The 16,565-nt window shown below is 38.7% G+C and overlaps 1 protein-coding gene and 1 pseudogene across 2 annotated transcripts in view; both read left to right on the top strand.

The window, feature by feature from the left end:
- Positions 1-640: 640 nt before the first annotated feature.
- Positions 641-5,150, top strand: LOC114458339 (guanylyl cyclase-activating protein 2-like; annotated as a pseudogene).
- Positions 5,151-7,996: 2,846 nt separating this feature from the next.
- LOC114481803 (ras GTPase-activating-like protein IQGAP1) overlaps positions 7,997-16,565 on the top strand; it is a 33,493-nt gene continuing 24,924 nt past the window's right edge. For both annotated transcript variants that reach the window (XM_028476844.1, XM_028476853.1), the window contains exons 1-2: positions 7,997-8,206; positions 8,962-9,064. In XM_028476844.1, coding sequence (XP_028332645.1) covers positions 8,161-8,206; positions 8,962-9,064 — 149 coding nt within the window. In that variant the 5' untranslated portion in view covers positions 7,997-8,160. The remainder of the gene's footprint in view (positions 8,207-8,961; positions 9,065-16,565) is intronic.

The raw sequence follows: 16,565 nt of genomic DNA on the forward strand, positions 1-16,565 counted from the left end.
AGCCACAACAGGTTGTTACGTTACGTCCTTGTGTGTAAGGCGCACTGTACTATGTGTGTGTGTGTGTGTGTTCACACAGAGAAACCCATACACACACCTATACACATTCACACTTATACACACACACGCATACGCACACACACCACACTAAAAGATAATATATTTCAATTATGAAACATCATTAGATCTTGGTGCTAGTAAACGTAGCCATGAGGCTAATCTTGTTAAAGACAACATGTTCCTCTGTGTCTACTGTTATAGTTTGATTTAAAAAAACTTAAAGTGAATCCACAGAGAAGAAGTTGTGTTTGAAAAATGTTATGATGACATGCTTTGGTTTGTATTTTAATTTCTGTATTTTTTTTCATTCCCAATCATTGTATGATAAACTCTATAATCCCACCCTAATATTCAGCCTTTAGTGTAGAAACAGAAGCTGACTCAGCTCTCTTGATGCTCTACTCCGTGGTCCTCATCACGCCTCCAGGTTGTCCCAGATCTGGAAGTAGTTTGATGAGCTGCTAACTAAATGAAGTGGGTGAGAGGAAACCCTTCCTACTTAGAGGCACTAATCCCATGGCAGGCTGCAGTCAGTCGGGCTTATGAAACACCTCTGCTATGGACCTGTGAGCCTCTCACCATGGGCCAAACGCAGCAGACGGAGAACCCCGAGGCCATCGATGTCAAGTCCCTGCAGGAGATGTACAAGAAGTTTGTGGAAGAGTGTCCAAGTGGGCGACTCTTCCTGCACGAGTTCAAGCGGTTCTTTGGCGTGGATCCCACGGGCGAAGCCTCGGAGTACGCAGAGAACATGTTCAGGGCCTTCGACACCAATGAGGTGAGAGTGGCTTTAGTCAGGGGTGGAACCGTGTCTTAGTTCAGGGGCCAAATATGAAGCAGTTTATCTTAAGTGGGCCACAGATTTTAGGGGGAAAGTAGGTAATTTAATCATTATTTGATCTAAATGATCAAATATGTACTGCACTGATAATATTAAAGCAATAAGTGAAAGATTTCAGTCACTGCAGCATCTTCACTATTCACCTGTTTGATTTTTTGGCCAATTTTTATGTAATTTGGGGAAATTTTGTTGAACATTTTGAAGAAAATTGCAGGATTCTGGAAAAACTGAGAGTTCAATTAACAATTTGAGATTGAAAATGACTTCCATCATGTGATATATTACATTGTATTTGTGTATCATTTTGGAGATATCTACAACTGAACGATGAATCATTGTTTCTCTGACTTTTTTTGCTTTCTGCTGCTGGCCAAATTGGATGCCCTAAAGGGCCGAATTTGGCCCCCGGGCCTTGAGTTTGACACGGGTGGTTTATAGCATATATGTGTCAAACATATGCCATTCAGAGCATATGATTCAGGCCACAGGAGAGAGTAAAAATGACGGAGAAAACAAAAGATGAATCATTGTGTAAATTACCAATAATTCAGTTGTAAATTGTTAATTTTTCTAAAATCCTGAAATTTTTCTCAAATTTATTCCACAAAATCTTAATTCAATGAAAATGTGGTCAAAAATAATAGATATTGTTGATGCCTTTAATACTTTATGGCTAATTTATAACTGGAAGTGCAAACTTGGCCACCAACTTGTGATCAAACTGCTCCGTATTTGGCCCTTGAACTAAAATAAGTTTGACAAAAACACCTGGTTTATAGAGAGTCACAGCACTTCCTGTTAGAACAGAAAGCTCCATTTCACTGAAATCATCACCCAAAAAGCAAAGAAGAATAGAAGAATATGACAGAAGATAATTAAAGCCACTCTTCTTCTCTTCTTTCTTCTTCTTCTTCTTCTTCTCTCTTCTTCTTCTCTCTCTTCTCTCTCTTCTTCTCTTCTTCTTTCTTCTTCTTCTTCTCTCTCTTCTTCTTTCTTCTTCTCTTCTTCTTCTCTTCTTCTTTCTTCTCTTCTTCTTTCTTCTCTTCTTTCTTCTTCTTCTCTTCTTCTTCTTCTGCTGCTGCTGCTCAGATGGTTTTATGTTGGTTTGTTCATCGAACATAGAAATATACAGTCTAGATTTGTAACTCTTCTGTGGGTTAGTCTACCCACCCATGTGTGTGAGTGAAATCACCGTAATTACATCATGTCGACTCTAAAGAAGTTTAAACCATCTGAGCTTTGACAAAGTGTCACAGTTTCAGGAGTGTAGTTACTCTTTAAAGACACACAGATTTACGTGTGTGTGTGTGTGTGTGTGGCTCATTAAAACCAGTTAAAGATGGACAAACAGTGGTCAACAGTGAGAGGGAAGGACCTCAGAGAAGATTATTACATGATTGGATCAGCTCCTCCTAGTCTGAGGTTGTGGTCCGCAGTGGATCAACTGTTCCAGGTCAGGGGGAGGGTCCTCCTGGGTCAGGGAGGCTTAAGTGAAGCTCAGACGGGGTCGCTAACCTTTAGCACCACTAGAGCAATTCAATCCCCGCCCACTAAACAAAACAACAGTGGAAGAGCCAAAGATCAATCTCTGTGATTAGATGATTATTATGAATACACACAGAGAGAGAGAGAGAGAGGCTGATTATTGCAGCAGGTGGGCTGGTGTTGGGACTAAACTGGTGACCTTTATATCAGTGGTTCTCAACCTTTTCAGCTCATGACCCCCAAAATGAAGGTTCCAGAGAACCAAATGGTGAATGTGGTTAAATTGGCAAAAATAAGCATGAAATATGATGAAAAGAGGTTAAAAGTGACAATAATGGGTCAACTTATGTGACACTAGGTGGAAAAGTGGTGGAAAGGGTTTTTTAAGTGCTGGAAATGTCTTAAAAGTGGAGAAAAAGATGTGCAGAAAAGGCACTGAAGTGTGATGTAGAAGTGTCAGAAATGGGAGTAATGTAGCAAAAATACATTAAAAGAAGCAAAAAATATGGCAAGAAAAAGTGATGAAAATAGGTTCAAACACTTTATTTCCCTCTCAACAGAACACTCCATGTGTTCTAAGAGTCTGCTTTACTTTCTTCTTTTCCAGGACAACACCATCGACTTCCTGGAGTTCGTGGCCGCGTTGAATCTTGTTTTTCGAGGAGACATGGAACACAAACTACGCTGGTCTTTTAAAGTCTACGACAGAGACAGCAAACGGCTTTGTGGACCGGAACGAGCTGCGCTCCATCATGGCTGTAAGTCTTACTCTGGGCATTATGGGCCCTAATGCTGCTGCCGCTGAGCACTGACTAGTTTAACACAGCTCACACTCTGACTCTGAAAAAAACAGCATGAAGCATTAGCAGCATTAGCAGTTAGCACCAGTTAGCATTAACAGTTGGCACTCATTTTGCAGTAGCAGTTAGCATTAGTTAGCATTAGCAGTTAGCACTAGTTAGGATTAGAAGTTAGCACTAGTTAGCATTAACAGTTAGTGCCAGTTAGCATTAGCAGTTAATATTAGTTAGCGTTGGCAGTTAGCACTAGTTAGCATTAGCAGTTAGCACTAGTTAACATTAGCAATTAGTTCTAGTTAGTATTAACAGTTAGCACTACTAGCACAATATCTCACTGTGTGATGCTGCTGAGTGACTTCAGTGGTGCTCTAAAGCAACTGGTGATTGTGTTAACTGGTGACTGAGTCTGAGTGTTAGCTGGTCATCAGTTAACATGGACATTAGTTTGATCAGAACAGCAGTGAAGCTGGACCTGCTGATGGAGTTCGAGCTTAGTTAATGGTTACTACTGTGGATGTAAGGACACACACACACACACACACACACACACACACACACACACACACACACACACACACACACACACACACACACACACACACAGACTGCTCTGATCTGAGGTTGATAATAGTCTTTAATCCTAATCCGTGCTCGTCCTGTTGCTGCTGCACACGTTTGATCTGAGTTTTTCTTTCTTTCTACACTACTGTGTATGTCTATCATCATCATTAACACACTATGTGTGTATGTCTATCATCATCATTAACACACTATGTGTGTATGTCTATCATCATCATTAACACACTCTATGTGTGTATGTCTATCATCATCATTAACACACTCTATGTGTGTATGTCTATCATCATCATTAACACACTCTATGTGTGTATGTCTAATCGTCTACAGTATCAATATTACTATAGTGAAATCTTCCTATTTGTGTTACATGTGCGGCTTCATTTTCAACAATTACTGGTCAAATGTAACATTAGTTTTGTGTGCGTGTGTGTGTGTGTGTGTGTGTGTGTGTGTGTGTGTGTGTGTGTGTGTGTGTGTGTGTGTGTGTGCGTGCGTGCGTGCGTGTGTGTGTGTGTGTCAGAGCATCTACAAAGTAAAAATTGGCTCTAGGACAGGACGAGAAGATCCAAACCTGTCAGTGGACGACGTGGTGGAGAGGATCCTACAGGCTGTGGACAGTGATGGAGACGGTACCATTATTAATGATTATTAATGATTATTAACAGCTCACTGACACACACAGAGCTAATGTGGATCATTATGAAAGTGTTAAAGGCAGCAAAAAACGCACAAGGAGACAAAAAATTAATTGTGGTTGGAGTTGATAAAGTTTAAATTATTAATAATAATAATAATAATAATAATAATAATAATTATTATTATTATTATTATTATATGAATAATAACAATAATAATAATAATAATAATACATTTAATTGATGAAGCATTTTTCCTAACAAAGTAACTTGGTAAATGAGTAAATAATTAAGTAATTTATTATGACAGCGTATTTCAGAGTCACATGTTTGACAATAAATTATAAAAATGATGCATTGGTAAGAGTTTATTTTTATTAATATTTAAAATATTGAGTGTTAGTTGTGGTTGTGATGATAATAATAATAATAATAACAATAATAATAATAATTATTATATTATTATTATTATTATTATTATTATTATTATTTTTATTTGTAATAATAATAATCATCATCATCATAACCAGAGGACATGCCTTATTAATAATAATAATAATATTATTATTATTATTATTATTATTATTAATGTTAATAATAAGGCGTGTCTTTCTCTCCTTCAGGGAACATCAGTATGGAGGAGTTCATCAGAGGAGCTCAGCAGGACCCGTGGGTTCTAAACATGTGAAGCTGGACGTGGATCCAGCGAGATGGGTTCTAGAGAACAGGAGGAAGAGTGCACACTTCTAAAACACACACACTGTGGGGCGTGGCTTTTTATTTGACGCTTTTCATTTCTTATTGTCGTCCAATCAAATCTCTGCTTTTTCCTCAGAAACCTTCTCTGTAAACGACTTTAAAACGTCACAAGTTCACACACATTTATTTCACTTCATTTGATTTGATTATTTTAGTTTGATTGTGTCAGAAAGTTTGAAAATCTATTAGAAAAATAAATCACAACATTTCTGTTTAAAAAGAAACAGAAATTATATTTTGTTTAATATACTTTTGGCCTGTTTTATTTTACACATAAATGCCATTTAAAATGTGTTTTATTTATTTGTTTATTTTTAAATGCTCTCTACTTATTTCTTTATTTTTTTATATATATTTTTTTTAAACCCAAATTTAGTTTACTCACATTTTCACACATATTTTGACACTGTTCAACTTCTTACAAAAATCCTAAAGAAACAAATCACACAAAGCACAATATGCTGAGGGTTTACATTTCTCTTAAAAAGGAGCTGAAAATACATCATTCATCATTATTTATTGATTATTGTAGGTTTTTATTATTGCTAAATATTTCAGCAATTCACATTTCACTTCCTGAACCACAAATGATTTAAAACTCACCACAAATTACATTTAAAATCGGCAAAAGTCCACAAATTAATTCCTGATGTGTGAAAAAATGCTCATAGCTTTGTGTGATCATTGATTATTGATTATTGGACTTTTTTTTATTTCCAATTGTTTCATTTAACTCACTTTTTTTTTTTTTTTTAAACCTGTAATTTCTTACAAATAATCCATAAAATGTCACAATTTGGCAGCAATTTCACATAGTTTGGAACAAAAATTACAACACAAACCATTCCAATGTTTTGTTTTGAGGCGATGATGTCACCACGAGATATTGTGGCTGGTTTTGTAGTTTGTGATTTCACTCTATGATCAAATACTTCCACTGTCTGTGTTTCTGCTGCTGTGGAAGATGAAAGGATGAGGAGATGAGACGAGATAATTAGATATGGTGATGAGACGTATTAATGATTAAATAAGACCTGACGATGACGTCCCTCTGAGTTGTGGCTGAATTCTTCTGCTGACACATCAAACCAACTCCGACTGACATTCACAGACATACTGACACTGACATGAGAACATGTCTGTGTTTCACTGACACACTTTAACTTTGTTTGCTCTCTGATCATCGTCATGGAAACAGTCATGAGACTTTATATGAGAATAATGATGTGTTTGTACAGTTTTTATGATTCTGAACATGTTCTGGTGTAAATAATGAACCAATAAAATGCTTTTCTATTGTTGCTTTGTCTGGATTTGGCTCTTGTTTATTTTTTACTCTAAAAAACTCGTTCAAAAACTTTATCATTGCACATGACAAATTGCGGATATGAGAAATAAAGCAAGTTGATATGATTCGGTGCTGAAACAATGCATTTTGTATGATTTGAAATGGTCTAAAAAAATAAACCTCATTAGTTTTCACCAAAGCAACATAAATAATGAAGTTGAGAAAAGTTACAGCTTTTTAATATAATATATATATTAATTATAATAAAATATTCACAGGTCTTTTTGAGTAACTATTAGATGTAAATAACTCGTGTCATCAGAACTGAAACTTTATTTATTCCTATATTTCTTGCAAATATTTGAAAACATTTCCTTTTTATAAATTATTTACAGGTAAATGTATTGATGTATTTGTATTTTTATTTTATTGGAAACTGTTTTCACACATTTCCTTTCCTTCATAATTTGGAGCAAATTTGAGGATTACTGGACAAAATTGGAAAAAAATGATCTTTTAAAGACTGAAGGAATCAACACAGCTTTGATAGAGGAAGTCGCCATATTGGAGGTACTCAGCAGGTAAACAAAGCATGTCAGTGCCCAATCCTTTCACAGGCCTGATAGTTTCAGATCCTTTCAACACATGAACGGAGACTACGTCACATGCCTTTGCATCATTAACGCATTTTGAGTAGCTTTTCTGTGGTTTTCGGACATTTATCCATCGCAGTGTTTCCCTTTCGAGCGCCTCCAATATGGCCGCACATCCGGATTACTGCCCAGAACATGACGTAGGTGAAAACCCTCTATGGGTCAGAACCAGCAGCTCTACATTCAGCACATTATTAATACTGTGTTTATAGATCTAAAAAAAAAAGCATTTGACACTGTCAATCATGACATTTTATTTATTTATCATTTATTTATTATCTATAATCCGGCATGTTTACTCTGTTTGGTTGTTTCAATGTAGATGTTCATTAATGTCCATTGTCCCTGTCAAATAAATAAATAAACACTGTTACTGGGATTTATTGTGTGTGTGTGTGTATGTGTGTGATTTATTGTAAACTGGATGGATTTAAAGCAGTAAACAAATGACATGCAAACAAAGCTTTGAAGGTCAGTCAGACGTGAAACAGCCTCATTTACAGAGTGTTAAACACTTCAAACACAAAACGGTTGTGTTTGGATGTTTCCCTGCACAGTTTCAAACAAGCTAATGTATAATAAAATACAATATAATGTAATTTGATAATATAGGATAATAAATAGGTTAACAATCAGACAGGGGACGTTATTGATTTTACAGGATATTCAAAAGTAAATCAATAAATTAAAGATAAATACATGTGGAAGGTCTATAGTTTTGTGTTTAGACTTTGGAAAACAGCAGAAACGTTTAAATCGTGACTTTTTAAACAGTAAAGTGTCGGTATTAAACCGTGCGGTGTGTCTGTGCAGTGATTGGTCAGTAGTGGGATAGTGTCAGTGCCACCAGGGGTCGCTGCGCCCCGCCTCAACACATGTTTCCTGAAACTGTGAAACTGGGCGGTTTAGGAGGGACACACCCAGTGACTTCAGTCACTCTGAAGGAGCAGCAGAACGAAACGACCCAGGCCCGCAGCGTCTGCACACACCGCGCGTAAAAACCGTGCGTAAAGGCTGCGCGTAAAACGTCTGCGTGGAGAGAGGAGGGAGAGAGAGAGAGATGTCTACTTCGGAGGAGACGGACGGGCTCCGGCCCAGATACGGCTGTAAGTGTTTCTTCCCGGCCCGCGAGCCGCTGGTTCTCCGCCCGCTGCCGGAGCCGCTGAGCCAGGCACGGACGCAGAACCGGGGAGCGGATAGACTTCCTTGTTTTCTGGATCCTTCAGTCTCACAGCTGGTCTGGTTTTACATTCTGAACAGTGTGTGTGTGTGTGTGTGTGTGTGTGTGTGTGTGTGTGTGTGTGTGTGTGTGTGTGTGTGTGTGTGTGTGTGTGTGTGTGAGAGAGAACGTTTGGAAAAAAGGCGTCACAGGCTGAAAATGATTTGAGAGGAAGAGGTCGATCTTCCTCACACCTCAGGCCTCAGCGTGCGTGCGTGTGTGCGCGCGCGATCAGCTTTAGTTCACACTGTGCATCATAAAACCATCAGACACACACAAACAACTCTAAACTCACTTCTATTCAAGCTTTTTCCATGTAAAATAACTTTTTAAACTTTCCATCCATGGTTCGTGTGAGTCAGACGTTCACAGTGACGTAAGAGAGACACGAGCTGCTGAGAAACTACTCAGAGTATCTGAGTTTGGACCAACTGCCTTTTAACTCCTTTTTCTCACTAAATCTTAAAAACGCAGAAACGTATAAATTGTATTTATTTTAGCAATTGCATCTTTATTTTGAAGGGACATTGTATTGTGGGAAAAAGTACATCTATAGTGTGTGAAATGTGTTTTTGAGTGTTGAGATCATTTCTGTGAACACCAATAGTAACTGTGTGTGTGTGTGTGTGTGTGTGTGTGTAGCCGTCCTAGATGGAGTGGAGCGTCTCACTGCAGAGGAGATGGATGAGAGACGACAGCAGAACATGGCCTATGAATACCTGTGTCACCTGGAGGAGGCCAAGAGGTAGGTGTGTGTGTGTGTGTGTGTGTGTGTGTGTGTGTGTGTGTGTGTGTGTGTGTGTGTGTGTGTGTGTGTGTGTGTGTGTGCGTGTGTGTGCTTTCGTTGGTTTAAAAAGAGGAAGGTTTGTGGTGCAACGGAAGTGTTGAACTCAGTGTATACTTCTGTTTCTATGGAAACCTGATGTTGTCATGGCATCTGCTTTCGTGTTGACTGACAGATCTCCCCTGCAAAAAATTATGGTCAGCTGACTTGTGTGTGTGTGTGTGTGTGTGTGTGTGTTAACTCTGGTTAGTTTAACTATACATGTTTGTTCATGTGTTTCTGTGTAAATAAATGTCAGTGAGTGTGATGTGCATTTATTCGTAAACTCGGACTCGTATATCGTTTCTCAGACGTGTAGGAGGAACTTTAGTTAAAGTGTACCTGTAGGTTAAATCTATTTAACAAAAAAGGTGTTTAATATATTACCAATAAACACAATATATGCACCTTTTTTTTTTTTTTTTTTTTTATATAAAAAACATTAAAAGGACTTTTTAGAATGATTTCATACCTAGGGGCATAAACTATGGAGAGCTGCCATTTTGGACAGGATATGACACGTTAGTTGATTCCTGTTAGCTGTTGGTAGGCAATAGTGTTTCGTTTGTCTACAATTTCTGATTAATGATATGAGTATAAAGCTAATGGTTGCTATAACAACAAGAGAAAAACCCCACAGAAACAATTGTTTAGCGTCTCTGAGCCAAATAACGACACTAAGTTATCCAGACGTTGGGTCCATAATATTGATACAGGATACGCACTTAAAACATTTATGTTCACACCACATTGGGTGATGTGAGAGGGATCTGTGGGCTAAGCTAATGGGCTAAGCTAATGGGCACCAAATTTCGGTCTGAAACCAAATGCGGTTCCAACAGAATTCCTTCACAGAAAGTCATTGAATGGAGCTTGTAAACGTACTTGTTCAGAGCACTACTATATTTCTGCTTACAGGGGATACTGTGGGGGGGTATCATGGCACTTACCGCACCCCCACCAAATTGTTCCCTCTTTTCCTTGTGGCTAAATGATGACCTCTGTCAGGAGAACTTAGGGCGCCGTCAGGTGCCGATCCTCAGAGGTAGTGGAGCATCATCCAATCAATGAACAGCTTTCATCACAGTTTCTAACCATATTGTTGCACTTTCATCACTACTACTCAGTCATGGGTCGTTTCTGCTGCTAACAGCAGTTCTGTCCATTAGGCTAATTCTGATGCTGAGTGGGTGCAGCCTCAGGAAGTTGTTGAGAAAGGTGATATTTAATCCTCCAACGTACAACCTGTATGCTGCACTTTATCATTGAGAGAGAGGTTACACACTGCTGCTGAAAAACTACACTTCACACAATGTAAACTGTTACGCCTCTACCTCCCACAATGCACCAGTTTTTAAAAGCCACAGGTCAACCAATGTGTGTCATATCCATAGTTTATGATCCAAGGTATAAAATCGTTCTAAAAAGTCCTTTTAATGTGTTTTGTTAGAAAAAGGTGCACATATTTTGTTTATTAGTAATACATTAAATACAGATTTGTTATTTACGTTTACACTACAGGTACACTTCAAACATGGTAATTAAAATCACAATAACCGTTCGTTATTAATCATTATAAGCTTGCGACAAGAATGAATGAGGTTAGGATTAAAACACATGGTCCCAGTTGTTATAAATCCCCTCCAGGTTCCATATCTGGTTTCTTGAGTCAGTACCAGGTCAGGATGATGGGACCAGTTAGCTCAGCTCACCTCCTACTGTTCCCAGTGTTCCCAGTCTGCAGTGATAATGGAGCCTTTGTGAGTTTAGTCTGACATCAGAGACTAGAACTGGAGGGGAGGGGGGACTCCTTGTGCATGTGGGAAACACCTGAGGGTGTGTGTGTGTGCGTGCCTGCGCATTATGATAAGAATGTGTGGAATAGGGTGTGTAACTGCAGGTGGAATTTAGTTTGAGCGCCACGTGGTTTTTATACTGTACCTACACACACACACACTGTGTGTAGTTGCTGCTCTCAGCATTTATTTAGTTATTTATTAATTTACTAGCTGTTTGACATTTATTTATTTATTTTATATTTATTTATTCACTAAAATTGGCTTCAGTGTTACATTTCTTCGTTCAAATCCACAGACCAACAAATATCAAGCTCTCAACATGTTATTATTATTATTATATTATTTATAACTAGTACAGTGCCCATCAGAAGTGTGTATTCATATAGTGGAGCTTAAGTAGAGTTGTGAATTATGGCCAAATGAGTATGTGTTTGAAGGTTGGATGTACAAAGAGGTGTACGTACTGTAGTTTTATAAAGGTGTTTATTTGCGGGTGTAAAGTAAAATAGTGTGATTTGAGACATGCGCATGTTAAATGTGTTTGTTTTTTTTTTACTCATTTATATTCTTTTTTTGTTTGGTGTATTTTTCTGTAATGTATGTTTTTTGGAGTCATGTGTATTTTTGTATCTTTCTGATTTCTTTTTGTGCATTTTTTGTAAATTATTGTTTTTCGTTGCCATTGTTGTGCATTTCTGTTGTCATTTTTGTTTAAATATTTTGTGTATTTTGAGTCATTTTCATATTTTTGTTGTTGTTTGGTGTATATTTCTGTAATATATGTTTTTTGGAGTCATTTTTTGTGTTTTTGGAGCCTTTTATATATTTTTGTTGTAGTTTTGTGTACTTTTTGTATAAATATTGTTTAGTTTTTTGTTTTATTTTACTCATTTAGTTGTGTGTGTGCGTGTGTGTTTTCACTCTCTGCTCAGAATTTGGTTTGACATGTTTGCTCTCAGCTGACTCCATCATCATCATCAGCTGAACACGTGTATGTTGCCAGCTGTCAGTCATCCACAGTGTGCGTGTGTGTGTCAGTTTCTTGTAGTTTTGTGTTGATTTGTTGTTGTAGTTTTTATGGATGTTTCGGTAAACTAGTCTCTACTCAATGGTCGCGTAGCTGCTGATCTAATGGACAGTCGGTAGCTACACACCTCTTATTGGTTGGTTTAGTTAATGTGCAGCTCAGCTTCTGATCACAAGGGGCAGCAGTCAGTATGAGGTTGTCTGTGCAGGAGAGAAGTGGGAGGAGCTCTGGGAACTTCAAACCAATGAAAATAGCTTCTCTGTGGTTTATCATCTCCTTTTGTTCCATTTGTTCCTAAAGTTTTTTCACTCTGTCAAATGCTGGTTATGTGACGAGCCGAACTCCCTAAGGCTCACAGACGGTCTGAAGGTATCTACAGACGGTCTGAAGGTATCTACAGACGGTCTGAAGGTATCTACAGACGGTCTGAAGGTATCGACAGATGGTCTGAAGGTATCGACAGACGGTCTGAAGGTATCTACAGACGGTCTGAAGGTATCTACAGACGGTCTGAAGGTTTCTACAGACGGTCTGAAGGTTACACCAGTAGTCCTGCAGATATGTCAAAAACATGTTTTCTTCTGAAAGAAAGCATGGACATTTGTACATGGGTGTTTCTCAGTATGAATCCATCTATAATGGGATCCACGCTGGTAAACCAATGGTTCCCACTCACAATCAAGAAATACTGGGGTGCTTTCACACATACCTTTTTGATCCGCACCATGCTTCACTTCCTCGGGTTGTTCAGTCTTTTTACGACATGTGAAAGCTCACTCGAACTCTGGTGTGACGCAAACAAGTGAAGTCTGGTCCTCTATAAAATGCGATTCGGCTCAAGCGAAGCATGATGCGGTTTTTAATCATGTGAGAAAGCAAATCAGGACCAAATATAGGACTTTATGTTGAAACGCAATTGTAACGGAGCAACTCCATCAGTGACTGGACATCAGCAGAACACAGCAATCACACACACTGTCGATGCGGCTGCAGGCATGCGCACACACTCACAACCCGGCACTCCAGCAGGCAGCACACACACAAATATCTATCTGTTTATCTATCTATTTGTACACCCGCTTTGTCAGCAACTCAGCACACAAACAAACACGCCACAAACATTTCCAAACTCTCTTCTGTTTTTACTCCCACATCATTCATTTATTTCACTTCTCTCTCTTCCTCAAACTGTTCACATGGTCATACATTCTCACATCTTCACACATGATACATCCTTACCGGTAAGTTCCCAGTGACATGACGCCGCTGAGTGCTGACAGGTGGGAGACGGAGCGAATCAACTGTGTTTATGTAGCGCATTAGCTCAGGTTGTGGAATCGTGTAATTATGGGTTATTTTCAATTATTATTAATGATTTTGCGGGGTTTGTTATAGGATTTCTTTTGGAAAACATAGGAAGATGGACCAAATATAGGACGTGACGGCGCAACTGTCAATGACAGGGCAGCGTCGTCACTGCAACAAGCACACACACACACACCCAGTGCTCCTACGTTTCGCACACAAACATACACGTCACAAACATTTCCACACTCATTGTGTTCATGGGTCATTTTAATCATTATTATGGGGCATTTGTTTGTAGGTTTCATTTGGAGATTGCATTCTTCTAACAGAAATCTATGGAGGCTGAAGTATTCTGTCCAATAGGCGACCGACCGTTTTGCCTGCATGACGTTGTTCAGATAGTTTGGTGCGTTTGGCAAATAGAATGTATGAAAGCGCACCGGACCAAATTAAAATGCAACTATCTTGCAGATTCACCGCCTGAACCGCACCGAGTCCACTGGACTACATGTGTGAAAGACCCCCAGGATGGCCTCCATTAGTATTGGATTTATTTGACAAAGAAACAGAACTATAGATTTTCAGGATCAAGGAATTCAATAATGTATCTTAAAATACTGTAAAATGTGCTCAGAGCAAGATTCAAGATGGCCGCCATCCGTATTGCGAATTTAAATCTTACCATAACTTTGGTTCTGTTAGAAACATGATCTTTGCAGCAAAATGTAGGTTTTTGGGGACAAGGATTGGGATGAAAATATCCAAATTAGCAATTCTGATTTTCAGTGGGAACCATTGATTTACCAGCGTGGATCCCATTAAAAATGGATTCAGCTACCCATAAACCACCATGTACACATTTTCATGCTTTCGTCCTGATGTGAACACCTAATGTTGTGTTTACATTATGTCATGATGACATGAATAAATCCAAATAAAACATGAAGAAGATGACAAACACTTGAACATAATCTGATTAAAGGAACCAGATTGGATGTTATGGATCTTCTGGTGCTCCTCGTTTTGTGTGTGTGTCTGTGTCTGTGGTCTGTGTGTGTCCGTGTCTGTGATGGCTGAGGTTTTTTCTGCCCTGGTCCAAGCAGAGCGAAGGGTTAAAATGCAGAACATGGGGATGATGATGCATTAAGGTGCATTTTATTTTGAAGGTGTGTCACAGGAAACAAAGAGCTAGGATTAACGTGCAGACACGAGGATGATGATAACGTTTCAGAGCTTTGAAAAGTTTCTTCATCGGGAGCTGACGTTTCTGTTGAAGTGACGCCTCAGAGGAAACGTGTGTGTGTGTGTGCGTGCGTGCGCTGCTGTGGGCGGGGCTAGTGTCTCAGCTGTAACTTCCTGTATGGGGTGATGTAACGTCCGTCCTTTCTTCATCAAACAAAGTGTTTCACTCTCAGATTTAATCAGTAATTCATCTCAACATGTTCAAACGTCTTCCTCTGATTCACGTCCATGCCTGACTGTTTTGTACTTTGTGTACTTTGTGTAGTTTAAAGCTGACTCTGAGGAGTCAAAGTATGCGTTCTCTGTAGTTCTCTGAGTTTGGATCAGTGAAGTCAGCTTCAGAGCAGAGGTTTGTGGATAGTTTAAAACTTCCTCTCTGATGAAGAAGCTCCGCCCCCTCCATCTCAGCTCCGTGTGAAACTCGACCCTGGAAGTAACTTTTCCTGTTTGGATCCCAGCTCAGATAAAGAGGAGTGTTTGCTCTACTCTCAGTGTGAAGTAGTCTCTCCGTTATGAATCAGGACAGGAAACAGAAACCGACCAATCAGAGGCTGACGTTTGTCTGTGGAAACCACGAGGAAGGATTTAACCTGAATGAATGAGGCAGGGGGCAGAAGAACGACAAAAGAAGAAACATCACTGAAACGCTGACTCATCAGTCTGTGTGTGTGTTTGTGTACGTGTGTGTGTGCTCGAGGATAACGAGGAACAGGAAGTGTGTGTTCCTGCTCAGACTACAGATGTCTTCCTATGAGGCTGACCTTTGACCTCAGCTTTCCTCCCACACTTGAACATCTGTAACGTGTCTGTCTCTGTCACAAAGGTTTTGATCTACTGAGCCTTTACATTATGAGCCTTTACATTATAACCACTTTACATTCACTCAAAGATATAATTGGGCATCGTTTGGATTTTAACGATTCTGATTCCGATTCTCGATTTCGATTCGTGTTCCAGATGATTCTCGATTCCGATTCTTTGAGTTGTGCAGGTCAACAGGTCACAAGTTTCACAGAAAGCCTTTACACAGGACATTTTTATTAATTCATTTAGTTGATACAGTTTAATTTGGTAGCTGTACTGTAACTAGAGTATTCAATTATAAAGGTTTCCAACAGAAACTTGGTGAAATAACAGTACAAACAAGTTGGCAGCAGTCTAAAAAAACAGTGCTACAGGTAGATGTCAAACAAAATAAAATAACCTCAAACCCTGGAGCAGTCATGTGACAAATCAATCAACAGATCTAGTTGAGAACGATTATTATTATTCTGGATACAGTGGAAACAGAAACTATTGAAAATATTTTGAACTTGTTTATATTGTAGGGAAGATGTTATTTATATAATTGAAGTCTAAAGCCACAAAAAAATAGACTAATATAAGACCTCCATATATGGAGTATAAGACAAAATAGTATTTATTTCTTTATGTACATATGTAAATTGTATATGACTGTAAACAATGCACATGTTTTAAATAAATGTGTGAATTGTATATATCGTATTAGTTGTATGGAGTGCCTATGGTCAGCATCTCTGCAAGCAGACACACACACACACACACACACACAGACTGCAGTCGCTACAGTCACGTTCTGAACACACCTTATACAAACAGAGCAGGCCACGGAAACAAACTAGTGCGGGCATTTAGGAATCGAAAACAACTATCGAAATGCAAACATGTTTGTAACGGTTCCGGAACCGGTTCCAAAAAGGAACCGGTTCTCGGTGCCCAACCCTACTCACCGATAAATTAAACATATTTTATGTTAGATACAATATTATTAGTACAGGAAGGCTTTTTGTTTCTTTCTTTGCTGTTTATTCTGTTTTTTAAAAAACGTTTTCTTCAGTCTTTTGATAGTCTTTGTGCAGTCTGTTTTAATCTTTCTCCTGTGTTTTAGTCTTTCTTTGATGTTTGTTCTGTGGTACTTTAGTCTTTTTCCAGTCATTCATCTGTTTTTCTGTACAGTAGTCTGTTTTCAGGCTCTCTTTGTTTTGAAGATTGAACAGTTCAGTCTTTGATATTTTGTCGGTCTCTC

Source organism: Gouania willdenowi, chromosome 3, assembly GCF_900634775.1.
Source record: "Gouania willdenowi chromosome 3, fGouWil2.1, whole genome shotgun sequence".
Taxonomy (NCBI): Eukaryota; Metazoa; Chordata; class Actinopteri; order Blenniiformes; family Gobiesocidae; genus Gouania; species Gouania willdenowi.